Source organism: Lissotriton helveticus, chromosome 6, assembly GCF_964261635.1.
Source record: "Lissotriton helveticus chromosome 6, aLisHel1.1, whole genome shotgun sequence".
Lineage (NCBI taxonomy): Eukaryota > Metazoa > Chordata > Amphibia > Caudata > Salamandridae > Lissotriton > Lissotriton helveticus.
Genome location: NC_136067.1, coordinates 244,196,439 through 244,215,590, shown reverse-complemented (window position 1 = coordinate 244,215,590; position 19,152 = coordinate 244,196,439). Strand labels below are relative to the sequence as shown.

Genomic DNA, 19,152 nt, shown 5'->3' with positions numbered 1-19,152 from the left:
GGAGAGTAGACCGCCTTTAGTGGGGATTGCGACCATGGACAACACGAGCTATGAGGACTGGATGAGGGGAAAGGATTAAATCTCGGGGGACAAGTGTTAAACCAAGAAAAAAGAAAATATCTGCTCCCGGGTTCACCTGTACACTAAAAGACACTTTAGGAAAAGTGAGACTCCTAGAGCGGATATGGCGCCGACATTATAATCGTAATGCCCGGGAGGCCTATAAAACAGCTAGAAGAGCCTATCAAGCAGATATTAAAAGAGCGAAAGCGAGTTATTACACGAATTTGATTGAAGCCTCCAAAAATAATCAAAAGGAAATTTTCCAAATTGTCAATAATTTTAAGAACCCCAAAATACTGTTACAAGAAATCCCCCCCTCTTAGGCCTTCTGCAATGAGATAGCAACTTTCTTTGAACAGAAGGTCATGAACCTCACCAAAGATTTTCCCCAGGTCAATCTGGAAGCCTTAAATGAATCTTTTAATTCTAAAAATGAAAAACGACACTTGGCAGTGTGGGAAACCTTTACCCCAATTACCTTGGACGAATCCTCCAATGTTCTATCTAAAATCAAATCAGGATCACCATTTGATCCATGTCCGCAAACACTGCTAAAAGCGATAACAGAGGAGGTTAACCCTTTTATTAACTCAATCCTCAATTCCTCACTTCAAACACGGGAGATTCCAGCTTGCTGGAAAGTTGCTGCCGTAAGACCCCTACAGAAAAAAGCACTACGAGATCCTACAGTCTTATCTAATCTACAGTCTATTTCGCTTCTCCCGGCTATCTGTAAAATGGCAGAAGCCCGCGTTAATAAGCAGCTGGTGACCTATTTGGAGGAGAATCATATCCTTCATCCAAATCAGGCCGGGTTCAGAGCCCATCACTCTACCGAATCTGCATTATTGCACACCACAGAGACCATCAGAGATGCATTGGATCAGGGAAAGAGGGTCGTCCTGATCCTGTTAGATCTTTCTGCAGCGTTTGACACGGTGTCTCATGCCATCCTATTACATCGTCTTATGAATGTGGGCATAGGGGGCACCGTGTCAAAGTGGTTTGCAAACTTCTTGAAGGATAGAAGGCAGATTACTATGCTAGACCAGTTCTGCTCCGAGGATATGGTGGTTCGGTCTGGGGTACCGCAAGGCCCTAGTCTGAGCCCCACTTTATTTAATCTACATATGGTCCCCTTGATCAACCTCATCTCCACCTTTGGAATTAGTACTATAGCGTATGCTGATGATACGCAACTGGTCCTTACCCTCGATGAAGACCCGACAGTCGCCGAAACGACCCTAAAAGAGTGTCTTACGGCGACCTTTGCCTGGATGAAGAATAACCATCTGAAATGCATTCGGCTAAAACAGAAATTGTGCCGTTTGGTCACAATAATCTGTTCTCCCCTCAGAGCTATTGGCCAAAAGAGGAAGAAGCCCCGCCTAATACCATCATAGCAGCACGAAACCTGGGGATTAAATTTGACGAGTCACTCTCGTTCAAACAGCAGGTAAAGGAAGTGGCTGGATCATGTTTTAACATCATTAAGGGCCTTAGGAGATTCTTTGACCTACTACCCCTATCTGCCAGGCGTACTGTTGCAGTGGCACTGATTACATCTAGACTTGACTACTGCAACAGCCTGTATGCAGGGATTAATAAATCTGCCCTGCATAAATTGCAGATGATTCAGCATGCCACAGCAAGTCTGGTGCTTAGATGGCCAAGGAAATCTTCGGCCTCTGCTGCACTGAAGGAGCTTCATTGGCTTCCTATTCAAAAACGTATCCGGTTTAAGGTGTTGGTTATTGTCTTCAGGGCCTTTCATAAACATGGCCCCCTTTACCTCTCCAAATATTTCAACAGCTATTACCCTACCCGGGATCTTAGATCTGCCACAGCCAATCTAATGAGTGTTCCCAAATTTAAACTCATGGCAAAGGGAGGCAAGGCCCTAGCAGTATTGGGTGCCAAGGTATGGAACATGCTGCCTCAATTTGCGAAACATTACACCTGAAAAAAATTTAAGAAATCCCTTAAGACATGGATCTATAGTATGACAGACTCAGCCTGCAAATCACTGGTTTAATCATCTTGATTGAGAATTCCATTTCGCCCATAGCATTTGAGTCAAAGCGCCAAGATGCTCCCTGGAGTGGCAGTGCGCTCTATAAATGTTTTTCACATCACAACCCAATATCAGCCAGTGATAGGTAGGAACCCTTTGAAGCCCAGGAATCCCTCAGGGCATTCTGCTCAAACAAGAAAATCACATCCCCACCTACAATCCCTTTGTAACTGCCTAGGAACAATCCACATCTCACCACAGGGGAGCCAATCACAAGTAATGTAAAATTTAAGAATTATCATTCCTGCTTTTTAAATACCATGCACTACCATTGGGCATTTAGGGACTACCTTAGGGATGATTTCAAGTATTCAAAGGAAGGTTTAGGCTTGGCAAAAGGTTTGTCTTGCCAGGTCAAAATGGCAGTTTAAAGCTGCCCACTCAGTCTTCAATGAGAAACCTGTTGACATGTTTCACAGTGCTACTTCAGTGGTGGCACAACAAGTGCTACTGTAGGCAACATTTAATGTACAGGCTCTGGGTACATGTTATACCATATGAATGAATGAATGAAACATAATTTATAACGCGCAAACTTTGCCCAACGGGCGTCAAGGCGCCTAACCAAACATTGTCCAGAGTCAGAGAGCATGCTACTGATAGGCCTCGATGAAGAGCCACGTTTTTAATGCCTTCTTAAAAAGGGCCATAGAAGGTTGTGCTTTTAACTCGGAGGGGAGGTCATTCCATAATTTAGGGGCAATAGAAGAGAAGGCCCTTCCACCCCATCTAACTCTATTTGTTCGAGGGACAAATAAGAGATTTTTAGAGGCAGAACGAAGGCTTCTGCTGGGGGTGTAGGGGACAAGAAGGGAGCCAATGGCTTCAGAGCCTCCATCTGATAAAGCACCGAAGACCTGGCATAGAATTTTAAAAGTGATCCTAAGATGGATCGGGAGCCAATGCAGACTCTTCCTGGCTAGAGTAGCAGAGGAGCTGATAGGAACACCCAGGACAAATTTGGCAGCCGCGTTCTGAACGATCTGAAGGCGTAAAGTCAGACTCTTGTTGGTTTCTGCATACAGAGCGTTACAATAATCCAGCCGTGATGCCACAAGAGCCACCACGGTCTGCTTACGGGCATGGGGGGAGAGATAATGGGCTATTTTTCTAAGAGTCTTAATGACTCCCCAACAAGTGGACACGGTTCGATTGACCTGCTGCGTCATAGCCAGTGACGTATCAATGATCACGCCCAGATTACGGGCTGATTTTACAGGCACAGGACATACTCCCAAAGAGGGGGGCCACCAGTCACTGGACCATATGTTTTGGTCTTTAACGAAGATCAGGACCTCGGTTTTCTCTCCGTTCAGCTTCAGTGAATTTAGAATCATCCATTCAGAGACTGCCTGCATGCAGTTCCTGAAGCTGAACGAGAAGGTACTCACCGGGTGGGAGAGGGACACCATGATCTGTGTGTCATCGGCGTATGACACCACCTCCATCCCGTGCGATCTTACTAACCTGGCAAGTGGGGCCACATAGATGTTAAAGAGGGTCGGACTCAATGCCGACCCCTGTGGGACCCCACAATGCACAGGCTTAGCAGGGGAGAGGAACTCTCCTAGCTTGACCCTCTGCTCTCTTTGGCTGAGGAAAGAGGACAGGAGGCTCAGTGCTGGGCCCTCCACCCCTATCTCCTTTAGCCGAGTTGTTAAGGTCAGAGGAGATAGGGTGTCAAAAGCTGCAGTCAGGTCGAGCAAGACCTGCAAAATAGTCTGGCCTTGGTCAACCCTAGATCTGATATTGTCAACCACTACCGTGAGAGCCGACTCGGTACTGTGAAACTTTCTGAAACCGTGCTGGGATTGGTCCAAAAACCCAGAGACCTCAAGAAAGGAAGTCAAGTGCTGATTAAGATGGCATTCAAGCATTTTAGCTGGAGCAGGCAGCAGTGAAATAGGGCGAAAGTTTTTAAGGACTTCAGGATCCAGAGTCGGTTTTTTGAGCAGCGGCTTGACTATAGCCTTCTTCCAGACAGCAGGGAAAATGCCCTGAATCATGGCACAGTTCATTATCTCCAAAATAGGGGGAAGCAGAGTTTCCCTACATTCTTTCAGGATCTTCAAAGGGCAGGGATCCAGTGGCGAGCCTGATTTAATTCTATTTAGGAGAGAATCTAATTGCTCCAGGGTAAGGGGTGGGAAATCGGGCAGGACTTCGTAGGAACCTTTCCCCAGCATTCTAAGGAGTGGAGAATCGGGAAAGGGAGAGGGCTCATTTGGGCTCTTTGAGTTTCAAGAGTGGAGTAAATGTCCACAATTTTAATATGGAAGAACTGCGCGATCCTGTCGCACAGCTCTTGGGAGCCTGTGATGGGATCAGGAGTTTGTAGGGAGCACAAAGAGTCAACGATTTTAAATAGATCCCTAGAGGAAGTAAGGGACGTTGTAAGCTTAGAAAAATAAACCTGTTTTTCATTAATGACCCTTTTCTTATAATCTATCAGCAAAAGCTTGTGCTTTTCTCGATCTTTAGGGTTCCAAGTTGTCCGCCATGCCCTCTCCTGCCTCCTACAGCTCTGCCTTAGGAGCCTAAGAGTCTCAGTAAACCAAGGGGCAGATGGTTTCCGCCTCGCTGAATAGCGGTAGGAGGCAGGAGCCAGATGATCTACTGCTCTGGAGATAGAGTTTGCAAACTCCAGCGCAGCATCGCTGGCATTCTTAGCGGCCAAGATGGAGGTCTGGGCTACAAGGGGGGTGAGAGAGTCGTTAGTGATACCCCTATAGTTTCGTCTGAGTTCCTTGTTCCTAAACCCATGGCTTATGGAAGGGGAAGGGGGGAATTCGAGTTCCAAAGGAACCGCCAGATGGTCAGACCATACCAGAGGGATGGGAGGACCCGTAGAGAGTCGGGAGTCATTAGACAACACCCCGTCTAAAGTGTGGCCGGACAGATGGGTGGGGCTATTTACCAGCTGGTGAAGGCCACAGGCGGTCATGAGGTCCACTAAAGAGAGGGTGTCCTTTGAACCGAGGTCATATAAATGAAAATTTAGGTCCCCCAGACCCGTGAGGTGTGATTTGCCAAAATAAGGTTCTAAAATTTTAAGAAGTTTATGGCTAAAACTGGATCTCGGACCAGGGGTCTATAAATGAGGAGACCTGAAAAAGATGCAGAGGGAGAGGAGGATATAGCGAAGTGAATAGCCTGAAAGAGATCTGATGAAGAGGAGAGAGTTGCAGTGCGACAGACAGCGGAGACTTTATGAAGAATCGCCAGCCCTCCCCCCCTGCGTCCTACTCTATCCAGTCTGTTTAACGCATAACCCTCAGGGATGGCGTATAGGAGGTCCGGACCAGAGGAGTCGGATGCCCAGGTTTCATAGGGACTTGCAAGTACATTAAATGTGCTAGTTACTTATATACCAATATTATCATGTTAAAAGGGCATGCACACTACGAGTGATTTGGAGCTAAAGAAGAGACGATGGAATAAACAAATGTAGGTGGCTTGATAGGAAAGACATATGTGTCGACCTTTGACTACTATATACTTTGTGATGTGATGTAATATATGCTCAAATGCATATGCCTGATATGTTTTTTAAATATTAAAAACATCTTTTAAAAGTGCATGCACAAGCACCTTACCACTGGTTGGCAGGAATAAACAATTTGTATCCGTTAGTAGAGGTTCTTGCTCTCTAAATTACTAGAGGCAAGGGTGAGCAGCAAATTAGTCAGTTTAGTTATGGTTCAATATAAATGGCAGACATTGCACTATACTTCTGTGAACCCCTGGTGGTGGGTAATAATGCTGAATACTATAAATGATGAACTTGATGAATCTCAGCGAAAACACCCCAGGAAAAGAAGAACATAATTGAGCCAAGCAGATCTTGCATCAATGTTCCTCTAACAAGGAGAGAAATGACAAGACGTCACAAGGACAGAATATACAAGACCTAAACAGGTAGGCATTGTAGCCATTAGAGACAACAACTAGTAAAAATGGAGAATGCTGTTTTAACAGGGCATAGTGACCCAGAACCCTTGATGTGAAACCCTTTTTCCAAGTGACCGCAGGCTGAGTATTATCAGATACATATACAATGGGCAAGTAGATTAGTGCTCTTTACAAACACAGCAGGTGAAGATAGTTAAATCCCAAATATAAGGATGCATGGACAATTTGTCAAATAGGTCTTAGTTCATTCGTTCCTTAGTCAAGTTTTATAGACTGCACTATAAATACTCTAACACACACCTGCACACCCACTTTGACTGAATGAGAGGACTCTAGTCATCTTGTTCATTGAGCTGTCCATAAAGACCCAGAAAAACAATGGATAAGTTAATCCCCACTGACTTGATTTAGGTGGAGGTCCACTTGACACGTCCTGTAGAAACAACCCTTCTATACATCCACGCACATTCTTTTTGGGAGAAGAAAAGATTCACTACCCCTGTGGAGCTCCACCGGAGAGTAAACAAATATGCTCAGTCTAAGGCATAGTTGAATGACTTTCATTTCCCCACACAGTTACTTTAAATTTGTAAAACCCTTAACTCTGCAAACAAGAACCACTGAAATGTTAAATAATTGCAGAACACTGTGCTGTGTGAAAACAAAACTGTGGAACTATAATATAACAATTTATTTTATTGTACCTTTGGTTACACTAATGTATTTGATCAAACCTAAACAAATTCTACTTTTGGCTCGGGTCTCTATAATAGTATGTAGCCACAATGTAAATCATGGCAAATACTTTGATGTCAATATATGAAAAGTTAGGATGATAGGAGTTCCAGCACTTCGTTCCTTACTGGAAATTTCACGAAAGTCCCTTTATTGACCTTTGTTGGTCCTATCACCAGAATATGCCTAAACACCCTTATTGACATATACTGGTCTTGTCACCTGAATTGGGTTTACTGGACTATCATCATGGAACTGGCACTCATTTGTGGATAAAAACTGTAACATAACATGATTATTTTGAATCCTTGTTGCTTTTCTTAGTATTCTACTTACGGTCTGAAGAACCAATTGAAATATAGTGCTAAAAATAAAAATTTTGATACATGACATGTTTCACAAGTAATACTGGGGAAATGTTGCGAGGCACTCTGAGCTCTTTTAAAAGCCACAAACATGTATTTATTTATTTTATTTTCATTTTATGGGACTTATAAAGCGCACTATCGCCTAGCAGGCATCCTGGCGCTGAACAGCTCAAGGAGTGAGAGTGTGTACAGTCTGGCGGCACTAGAGTGTAGGAAATAGCCAGGTCTTAATGGCATTTCTGAAAGGGAGTAGCTCTTGAATTTGTCTGATTTCACAGGGCAGACTGTTCCACAGCTTAGCCGCTGCAACTTTAAACAGTCTACCTCCCATTCTGACTCTTCTAAATTTAGGTATCCTCACCAGTCTTGCTGAAGAGGAGCGAAGACTTCTAGAAGGAGTGTACCAGCCAAATTGTTTATGCAGGGATAGGGGACCGGTCTCATGAAGAGCTTTAAATACCAGACAGAGAGATTTAAATTGGACTCTCTGTCTCAAGGGGAGCCAATGGAGTGTTGCTAGGGCTGCAGATGCCGAGGCTCTTCTAGGAAGACAAAGTGAAAAAAGTTCCCTTGAGTTGAGTTACTAACAGGATCTCATAAACATACTGTTCTGTGCAAATAGTTCAATATATATAACACAAGCATATAACAGTTAAAAAATCATTTATTGTAAACACAAACACATAACGTTAAAAACAATAGTTCTGCCTATCTAACTATTGTTGTGGTTGCATAACCCCATTTCCCTTGACTAGATTAAGGGGTACCTCTCTCTTATCACACATCTTCTAGGAAGACCCAGTACTAGTTTGGCAGCTGCTGACTGGATTCTCTGCAATCTTTCCAGCACAAATTCAGGAGAATTTAGCAGAAGGGCATTGCAGTAATCAAGCCTGCTAAGTATTGTACATCGTGCAACTTGAGCTCGAGCCTGAAAAGGGAGTAGAGGACATTTTTTTTGGGAGAGACCGGATAATTTCAAAACAAGAGGCCGTCGTCTTAATTGCCTGAGCTTCTAACGTAAGTTGACTGTCAAATATAAAGCCCAAGTTCCGAGCTGTTTGCACTGGCTGTACTGCCGTTGGCGGCACACAGGTCAAGCAGGACCAATGCCACTGCCTGACCCCTGTCTGTCCGCCTCCGAAACTCGTCCATGACCGTCACTAATGCTGACTCGGTCCCGTGCGCTGGTCGAAAGCCGAATTGTGCCTCCTCCAGTACATTAGCTTGTTCCAAATATGCAGAGAGAGCAGTGCTAACGGTACGTTCCACAATTTTTGAGGGGAACGGTAGCAAAGAAATGGGCCTATAGTTTTTTGCACATTCCGGGTCTAAGGATGTTTTTTTCAACAGAGGAGACACCAAGGCTTGTTTCCATTTAGTGGGAACCACACCGGAAGTTAAGGACTGATTGCATATGAGGCGGAGAGTGGGAAACAATTCCTCCCCATATTCTTTCCAAACCCTATGTGGGAGGGGATCTAAAGGTGAGCCAGATGAGATACCCTGTGCCAGTTTACTAAACTCCTCTGAGGATAAAGGCTGAAACTCCGATAGACAGTTCGCATCCTGGTACATAGATCCTTTCCCTTTAGTCTTTGCCTCGCTCAACAAGCAACCGGCTGTGCTGGTATCCTCCACTGAGAAATTCCCAGCTTCTTTTTGCCCACCCTTGAGGTCATCAATGATCCGCTGGATCTTCTCTAGAAAGAATCCCACCAGGTTCTCACAGAGTTCCTGAGAAGGAGTTATCACCTTCCTTGAACACTCCGGTTTAGTGATGCTGTTCAAAATGGTAAAAATACTTCTAGTGCTGTCAGAGCTTTTACATATTAACTGAGAGAAGTATTGTGCTTTAGAGCTTCTGATCTCAGTTTTGTATTCCGCAATTTTTTGTTTCCACAAAAGTTGATCTGCCTCCTTATAGCCTCGCCTCCATTTCCTCTCTGCCTGTTTACTTCCTAATTTCAGGTTCTTTAAGAGGTTATTAAACCAAGGAGCAGAGGACTTACCCTTGCAACTATGTTTTTCTAGCGGGGCCTGGAGATCCAAAGTCGAGGTAATTACAGAACAGATAGAGTCATAATTCTCCTCGATTTGTCTGTTCACAGAAAAACAATCTCCCACCTTGAACACCGAGCCAAGACTTCTTGCACGGGCAAGAGCCTTCCAATTCCTACTAACGTAGTCAATTTTAGATCGAGGTGCCTGATTCTGGACAGTTGACATTCTCACAAAAAATGTGACCAAAGAATGGTCTGTCCAATCCATAGGAAGAATATTACCAATCTGTAGAAGAAGAGGTTCTGAGAAAATTAGGTCAAGTACGTGCCCAGCTTTATGCGTGGCTGAAAAAACATGCTGAAAAAGACCGAGCCCTTCGCAAGAGTGAGTAAGATTATAAAGGCCAGAATCCAGTGGTCCATTCAACCATAAGTTGAAGTCCCCTAAAACTATACGTTTATGGTGAGTAGCTGCCATATTAGAAAGGGTATCCAGTAATAATTGCTGCTGTGAGATGCAAAAAGCCCCAGGAGGCCTATAGCCGACAATCCCAGTGCATATGAGACCAGCCTCATTTTTTAAGGAAATGCCACAAAGTTCCACACCATTGACCCTGTCAATGTCAATGGTTCCAACCACCCACGTATCTTTATAGATTATTCCAACTCCCCCACCTTTCCCCTTTTCTCTAGGTTGATGATGAATTTTATATCCTGGCGGACAGGCCCAACCAAGGTCAACCTCACCCTCCGCACGCGTCCAAGTTTCAGTCATAAATAGGACATCGAGCTCATGTGATTCCAACAAAAGCTGAATCTCGACGCTATGTTTAGGAAGAGATCTAACATTAAGGAGGCCGCATATTAGGAGGCCGTTATCAATAAAGTCACCAAGGGGTAGTGCTGAGTCAGAAAAGTGTATAACCCCCCTATTAGTAACAGACTCACCTAAATCAAGAAGCATCTTCCTTGGATATCTGCCTATGACCCCCGAAACCCCTCCATTAGATTCCATACAACCAGCGTGGCTGGCGCTGAGCACTTCCTTTGCGCTGACGGGCGCAGATGGGCTTGCCTTTGGCGCGCCTTCGGCGCACCCGCTGCGCCAGTCCGCTGCGCGTTCACGCCATAGGGGAATTTATGTCCCCGGGTAGTCAGGAGAAACCAGGAAGTAGCTAGCGCCAGAAACACTAGAAGGAGCAACTACCTCTCCCAAGATGGCGGGTCCGCTCACACGGACGGACCCAGCCAGAGTCCATTACATTTACTAATGTAATATAAATCACCGTGAACATTTATGATATTTCATATTTTTAGAAATCCAAGATCGGTGGGATTGTCTAAGCACATTATATATGGCATGTGACATGTTTAATAAAATATTAATTCGATCCACTGCAACAAAACATAAAGGAATTGATGTTTTGATGGCACTGAGTGGGGACATCAATGTGGGCAAGCATAAGTGTGTTTTAGGGTAGCTCTATCGGGTACATGAGTCTCTCGTTTTCAAGGGTGGTGCATAGAGAATAAATGGATTCAGAATTTGCATCCAAGCTCGGAATTTATCGACTTTACCCACCAAAATAATGGGAAGGTGATATAAAGCCTTTATTGAATCTCAGAGTTTGCTGGAAGCAGACATTATTCTACTGGGGGAAAACCTCATCTATAAATGCAAGTTGCTAATAATTTATTTTCAGTCATTGTAGCTCACACGGATAAACAAATATTGTTCAATTTATCAGCTAAACATAACATATTATTCTTGGTAAAAACCAAGAGGTATATGTTTAGGTATGGACGGTAAGGTGGGTCAATAAATGAAATTCTGTTTGGCCACATCATATGAGCTATTGCCATTAAAAGAACAACAATATGTCAGTGTGTGGGCTGGATCACATAAAGTCAGTCTGGGAAGTGTAGTTTAAATAATGGTATATGTCACAGTTTATTGGTATAATTACTATCTTAAATAGCTAAAGAACTGGAGTAGTGGTGTGGTGCTACCTTTGCTAATAGTAACTGATTAGTTTTCACTGAACGGTAATGCAATGTGTTGAAGTTGGACGGAAACACAGCACAAAACATTGCAGCATAACACAATCATACAGATAAAATACACAAGAAAATATAACAGTACAATACACCACATAATAAAACAACCACAGTGTAACACAATACATCAACAACACAATGGCAATGTGCATAACAGCAACACAACAACATGGAATACAACACAAAACAACATGAAGGTTCAGAAATAGCACAACACACCACCAATACAATGCAATGAAATGCAATTCCATCACATCAAAATAATATCACAACATAACAACTAAACAGTACAAGCACACAATACAATACCAAAATACCATAAACGTATAAACCTAACTTAACTAACATATAAATCCAACAAAACTCAACACAAGCAAACATATAAAAGCAAAGCAGCCATATCAACACAATAAGACACATGAACAAGACATCAATTAAACAACAAAATAATAAGTCACAAAACAGAGAGGTGATTGGTAGTGGAGAGTTTGCACTGTGAAAGACAACAGTGAGCAGAGTACAAGAGTTGATCAAATGGAGTAGATTAGGGAGACAGAGAATGAAAGATGTAGCATGGTGCAAAATTTAGATTAGGCAGTGACAGGAGAGAAGGGGTTTTCTTGCTGGGACAGAAGATACAATTGAGCAAGAGGAGAATCAACAGTGGTGTCATGGAGTGTTTAGTGTGATAGGTGACAACTGCCCTGCTGATGAATGAATTATTGTATCTTAATTGAGTTAGTTTCATAGCGCAGTTAACCCTCACTAATAATGTCCATATTAATAGACAGCTGTGCACAATTATGGTATATTTTCCAAACAGGAGTACTGCTAACAGTGAACTGAGGTATCTTTTAGTGTACTAGGTATGGTTGCAGAATTTCCTCCTCTAGATTGTAGATCTGATTATTTAAAGGAACAACACATTTCGACTTTTGAACAAGATGTATAACTATCACAACAGGAGGGAGAAGCACTGCTATAATAGTGTATGACTAAAAAGTCCTCTGAAGGGCAAGAATAGGGTCTAATATCCTAGAAAAAGTCCAAACACAGTGTTACATAGAATTTCAATCATTGAATACAAACATCAGGAGACACATGATTTCGGGATGTTCATTTTTTATATACTTTAAAACAAGGACAAGGACATAGCCAACGAGTTTTGTCCCAAAACATTGGGACTTCTTCAGGGCTGTAAAAAACATTTTGAACAAACAGTCCTGAAGAAGTCTCAATGTTTGGACGCTCTCTGGGATATTAGACCCTATTCTTGTTCCGCAGAGGACTTTTTAGTCAAACACTTGTATAAAGAATGCTTCTGCCTCTTGTTGTGATATTTGTAATTACTGGGACATTCTGGATGGTTGGCCCTGGGAGTGAGCACCTGATTTGTGGGGACTATACAGAGTGTGGTGATATCAAACCATAACCATTCTGCAGGTGTTCTTATTAAGTGTAAACATTTATAACAATGACAAGGAAAATATTTGTAAATGAGTAGGGTACACTTTAGGAGAAACAGAACTGAGAGATGATTTATGGAATGCGAGTTAGTAATTATTATTATTTCCTGAGAACTCTGAGTGCTCTAGTATTTCAATATAAGCAGATAGTTCTGAATCATATATAAAATAAATTTTCCATGTACTGATAATTTGCCAATATGATATATCATTTCAACGCAAACCTTACCTATTATTGACAAATAAAGACCAGCTACGATGTCAGCCTCCTTGCTGAGCTTGGACTCAAAGGGGTCTGAACGAAGATAGTGAGGAATATATCCATTTTGAGGCAAAAGACTGTTGTTTGATGCCATTCTTCTTAAGCAGATAAAAACCTGGAAAATAAGCATAATTCTTAGCACACCTGAAATGCCTACTAAAATATTAATAACTGTGATAACAAAATTAACATTATTATTAATAATATTAAAAACAATATTAAAAACAATATCGTCAGAAATTGGGTTATTAGTTCATGGGTAAAATCCTTCTCAAGCAACAACCACAATCCTTGTCAGAGTGAACCACAGAAGACAATAAATAAACCTTTGCTAGAGCTTCAGGTACTTGGCACAGAAGCAGTTGGACTTAACTTAGAGGAACTTTATAAAGTATTTATGCAGCACACAAATAGTAATAAAGTGACAACACAATACAAGAAAAATCCCAAAACAATTTAGAATAATTTGTTGCATTTTAATAAGTAAAATGAAACCAAAAAAGTGGAGAAGCGTGGCTCAGTGGTTAGAGGCGGCAGACCCGGAAGCTGAGATCGACCGTGGAGCAGGGTTCGATTCCCCGCCTCGGCAGGTCTCGGGCTCAAAATTCCACGGACTCGACAATTCTCGCTCTGGTGCCTACTCAACTCACGGGGTCACACTCTGCGACTCTGGGCAATAGCTTGCTTAATCTCCACTACGGCCCCTCGCGGCGGGATGCCTGGCTTTCACCTTGTGGACACCCTGCCGGGGTTTCTCACAGGGGAATACCAGGACGGGTTCCCTAAGCAAGCGCCGGGACGCTTACGGGCAGCTGTGCGCTTTACAAGTCCAGCACATTTACATTACATTTACATGTAATTTAATCAGTGGAACTGTAGAACAAAGAGAAATAACGCTGAAAATATCAAACCGGCAACTGCGAATATCTGGCTTGTGAGACCGGGTCAAAGACAAAAGTTAAGACAAACCACGATGGAGCACTTTCTGGATACATCACATGGATTGGCCCAGGTCTCAGCTTACCTTCGGATTTAGAAGACATTTTGAAGAAAAGTTCCTCGGAAGGTAGAGTTTGGCAAGGCAAGGCAGCCTGTGGTATTCAGGGAGACGCTGGAAGAAAGATTTCTACTTTCTGACTTTGTCACTTTTTTGGAAGTCAAAAATCTCCACCAGGATGAAGCTACAGACTGTAGCCAATGAGGTCTTCATGAGGTCAGATACCTTCACTGAGGGGTCCAGCTGAACAAATGTTGCTGCTGTGCAGAAGGATGTGACAAGAGCTACAGGGGAGTCAGGCTCACCTGGGCTGATTAGTGAGCAACCAGATCTAGGCCTTCTCTCAGTTAACAGGCCACTTTTGGTGACAATTTTTCTAAGCCCCCACATTTAGGGTTTAGTGCAGCACCTACAGTACCAAGGTTCCAGGACTGGCATAGCACAACTTGGGGATGGGGGGGTCCAGACTCAGTCCCCCAGAGGCAAGCTACAGTGTTTGAGGTCTCTGGAGGTTGTTATATCCTTGTAGCTCACACAGGAGGACAGGAACTAGCCATTGGAATCACTCTGGTAGTCTTGGGTGAACAAAGAAAGAAAGGCCTCAAACAGCAAGGCAGTCCTCAGGGAAGCAAGGCAAGCCTCAAGCAGCGAGAGGGCTGTTCTCTGGCAACATGTTGTTGGTAATATTAGCCTGTTCTCTGGCAACATGTTGGTTGGTAACCCTAGCCTGTTCTCTGGCAACATGTTGGTTTGTTACCCTAGCCGGTTTCACTAAAATTGTTATTGATTGAAATGTGGGTTACCTTATTGTTGTTCTCTCCTGACTGGTAATAGTTTATATTGATTGCCACTTGCAATTTGTTTTGATGTTTTCATTGTTTTAGTTTTGTTGTGATGTTATGATATTGTGAAGTGTAGTCCATATCTGTCTTGTGAACTCGCCACAAAAAGAATAATAATGGAAAACAACGAAAAATTCAATGATATAGACCATCTTACTCATGAGTTTGGTCTGAGTTTGCCTAAATAGTTGGCAGCCCAATAAACGGTCAGCTAGATGTTTTGTTTATTCTCTAGCTTTCTAAAAGTGGCATTTTCGGAATTGTGACCTAAAATCTGACTTTACCATTAAAGAAAGAGGATTTTAAATTACAATTCATTCAAGTCGAAACATGACATTTCTACCTGTTTTCTAATCAAAAGGTAGCAATTAATAAATGTAATAATGTATCCTAAAGTTATCTTATGGCAGAGATAGGACTACTGTAGTGAAAAATTAATTTAGGAGTTTTTCACAAGCACATGTAAAATTGAAAAACACATGTCCTACTTTTTGAACCTGTTGGAAACGAGTCAGTATTTGGAAGACCTGCACAAATAGCATGACTACATTTGTCCTTCACTGTGAACCAAACACCCCATTGTAGTGCTTGACTCTCAGATAGTAGCGTTGCAGAGCAGTCCAAGGCTTACTCAAGGGAGGTGGTGTGGGTTATTAATTGCCATTTAAAAGTATGCGGAAATAACACTCAATAGTTGATTGTCCTGTCTGTACTTTGCTTTATAAAAGGAAGAGTACCTTTAATAAACACACACACTACCCAATACCATGCAACAATTTACAAATATACATAAGCTGTTGAAATCACTTTGTCACATTGCATAACATTTCCAGGGGGGGAGTCTAGTACCACCACTCCCATGTATGCACATCATCTTGCCCCCAAATGCAGTAAGTTGACCATAACCTGGAGTGAGGGCCCTGCCCACTGGCATGATCTCAGTGGAGACCCAACCTTATTATCTCAACAAGCTTTTATAATGTGAACACCTGCCAAAGTGACACATAACCCTGACTTAGATTCTCATACCGACCATACAGTATACACCCCTGATTCAAGTAGCTAACAATCTGGGTTGTTCATCACTTAATCAAATCAGTAACAAGAATACATGTTTAAGCATTCCTTTTGAATGGCAGGTACTTATAGCTGATAACAGTTATAATGCATTGCAATAAATCCCCTAAATCCCCACTGCATCGCATTTGGGGATGCAGTGCACTCAACGAAATTTGTTTTATTTATTTAAATGTTTACTTACCTGAGAAGCTCCGTAATCCATACATTACTACCCCCCACCCTGCCCCTCCCCCTCCCCATGTCACCGCCCTACCGGTACTCCCACTGCCGGCCGCGGCTGCTCCTACCTTCTGGAGGCAATATCTCAGCCCCCAGGGAACCATTTTTTACCATTTCGGCCTCTTCTTGCTCCTGGTGGCCAGCCCTAGCCACTTGGGACATTCTTCACCACCCTCCTGGCCCCCAGGAGGGTAGGCGTGGCAAGGAGCTGTCTCCAAAGGCTCCTTTCAACTGGCTCTCCTTCTGGGCCTCTTTTCTCCTTGCGCAGAGGCCTAGGCTTCCCCTCACTGGCCCTGGACTCCCTCAAAGGCACAGGCCAGAGTCTTGGAACAGTCAGTGGGTACCTCTTTCAAACTGCCATGGCCCCAGGATCCAACACCAGCCTTCCTCAGCAAGACCACACCCCAGAGAGAGCTCCTCTTCCTGTGCAAGACCATATAAAAGAATTTTAAGGGGGTGGCAGGAAGGCACTCTGCCCTATCCTGCAGCGACAAATCATGCCCCTGCCCCTGCTCCCTCCTTCCTGCACAGGCCTCTGGGATACTTAGAAATGGCATTGTCCAGGGATCTCATGCCACATGGTCTCTGAAAAGCCCCCTTCCCCCCTTGCTGCCTTCATGGAAAAGGCGAAGAGCAGGCCTGGTGCCTGGCACCGGCTGACAGCTACTGATGGATAACCTGCAACTTCACCCCTATCCCTTCCTCCTGGAGAGGAGACCTTCACCCCTGGAATGCTTGCAGAGAAGGGCTAGGCCTCTGGTGCTACAGCTTGGGAAGGAAGGTAATTAATTCAGCCTGGCAGGGGCACACCCAGCCAGGCTCTGGTTTGAGCTGAGTCAGAGGAGTATGACATTTGTGGATCACCCATAAGCAGTACAGATATGGATTGGGACTCAACAGAATACTTATTTTTACAGATCTTACAGTGTACTTTGGTGCGTGTCTGGACTTTGTAGGCCCTAGGGAAGGGAAACTACCCCATGTGGTATCTGTCTCCATAGGAGAGTAATAAAGTGTTCCTACATTGAAACAGTAAAGCACACTGACTTTCCCTTTCATGTGCCTCCCCACTTTATAAAGCATATTACATGTCACCACCCAACCCTACATACTCCCTGCCACACCATTCTATCTCTGCCTGCTCCTGGGCTGTGCACGACTAGAATCTCCCCATGCAGCCTTTACACGGGTGTACATGCATGTGCACATGTGTCTACATGTAACCAGTCCGGTGCCCCTTACTCCGGCTGCAGCGCAGCAGCCTTCTCTCACAAGGGGGACACCGATGCAATCAACATGCAGTTTGTTTCATCATGAGTTCACTGTGGGTGAGTCCCAGCTTATGGGGCTTTCCCACAGTAAAAGCAAAAAAATTAGCTGTTCTAAAAGGGAAAAATCCGGGTAGCTCAGAAGGTCAGAATCACCTTCTAACAGCACCCTACCCTGTGAGCTGTTTAAGGCTTCCTTTAGGGGGGGGATTTATATATAGTAAAAAGAAAGGATCAGGCATTGCAAAAGGTTTATTTCACCAGGTTAAATTGGCAGTTTACAATTACAATACAAGCTGCAATGGCAGTCCTGAGACATGTTTTAAAGTACTACTTTAGTGTGTTGCACATTGGGTGCTGTACCCCAAACTGGGGTGGCGTGGTGAGCACTACACCACTGGATTCAAGCTAGCCTGGCTGATTATGGGTGATGCCCTGAAACCGGTCCCAGGATGCTTGCTTCCTGTCCAGGGAGGACCTGGCTTGGCAGTTCAGGCTGGGCTGTTCCCATAAGGAACAGGTTCAAGACTGATTTGCATATGGCTGGGTGAGCAAAAGAATTATGGATTAAACCCAGAATCTTGTGACTGGGGGTAAATGTTTGCATTGTCCAGCATTCTGTCTATCAATTGTTTCTTTTGCATAAGTCGACCTAAGTGGGAAGGGTATGCCCAGTCGTGGATCCCGTGCTCACTACACCACTGGATTCAAGCAAGCCTGGCTGATGAAGGGTGATGCCCTGAAACCGGTCCCAGGATGTTTGCTTCCTGTCCAGGGAGGACCTGGCGTGGCAGTTCGGGCTGGACTGTTCCCATCAAGACTGATTTGCATATGGCTGGGTCCAAACTAGGGTGGTGTGGTGAGCAAAAGATTGATGGATTCAACCCAGATCCTTGTGACTGGGGGTGTATGTGTGCATTGTCCAGCATTCCGTACATCAATTGTTTCTTTTGCAGTAGTCCTAATAGTAACATTTAACTTGTAGTTCATTAGGGCATATGGTACTACGGACTTACAAATCAATTAAATATGCCCATCAGGTGTGGGTCAATTTTACAATGTTTTAGGCAGAGGGCAGGAGCACTTTAGCACCGGTTAGCAGAAGAAAAGTGCACAGAATACTAATGCCAGCAGAAATTAATTTCAGAAAAAAAGAGTGGTGAAGGCAAAATGTTTGTGTTGAGGTCAAACCAAGGATGTCAGGTATAAGATGTGTCCCCCCTGCTGAACGTTGGGAGAACTACTCACTCACATGGGAGTTCTCATCACTAAAGTGGCAGAACCTAGGTAGACCATCAGTACTGGCATGGTCTGTTCCAGGGCAATAGTCCACTGTAATCTTCATCCCATGTAGGGAGATGGATCACCTCAACTGTTTGGGATTTCTCACCCCTCATCTACATGAGCCATCCGAGTGCCCTATGGTCTGTCTGAACCCAGAAGTAAGTGCCAAACAGCTTATGTTTCAGCTTCTTCAGTGCCAGGACGTCAGCAAAGGTTTCTCTCTCTGAGTAACACTCCACTTCTGTTCTCTAGGCAATAGCTTCCTGCCAATGAAGGCTACAGGTTGGTCTAGGCCCTTTTCAGTCAGCTGTGAGAGCCCAGCCTTTACACAACGCTCTGAAGTGTCTTTCTGTACAATAAACTCCTTGGAAAATGCAGGGACCTTGAATACTGATGCAGTACATATGGCCTTCTTTGGGTATCAAAGGCTTTCTGACAGCGCTCTGTCCAGATAACCTCATTGAGCTTGTTTTTCAAAGGCAGCTCAGTGAAGAGGCAACAATGGTGCCATAGCCCTTGAC

At 43.8% G+C, this 19,152-nt stretch overlaps 1 protein-coding gene across 1 annotated transcript in view; it reads right to left on the bottom strand.

Moving 5' to 3' along the window:
- The window catches only part of OPN5 (opsin 5), a 463,602-nt gene that overhangs the window by 357,322 nt on the left and 87,128 nt on the right, over positions 1–19,152 (bottom strand). The window contains exon 2 of the mRNA XM_078646756.1: positions 12,909–13,056. Within this exon, the coding sequence (XP_078502882.1) occupies positions 12,909–13,035 (127 nt within the window). The 5' untranslated portion in view covers positions 13,036–13,056. The remainder of the gene's footprint in view (positions 1–12,908; positions 13,057–19,152) is intronic.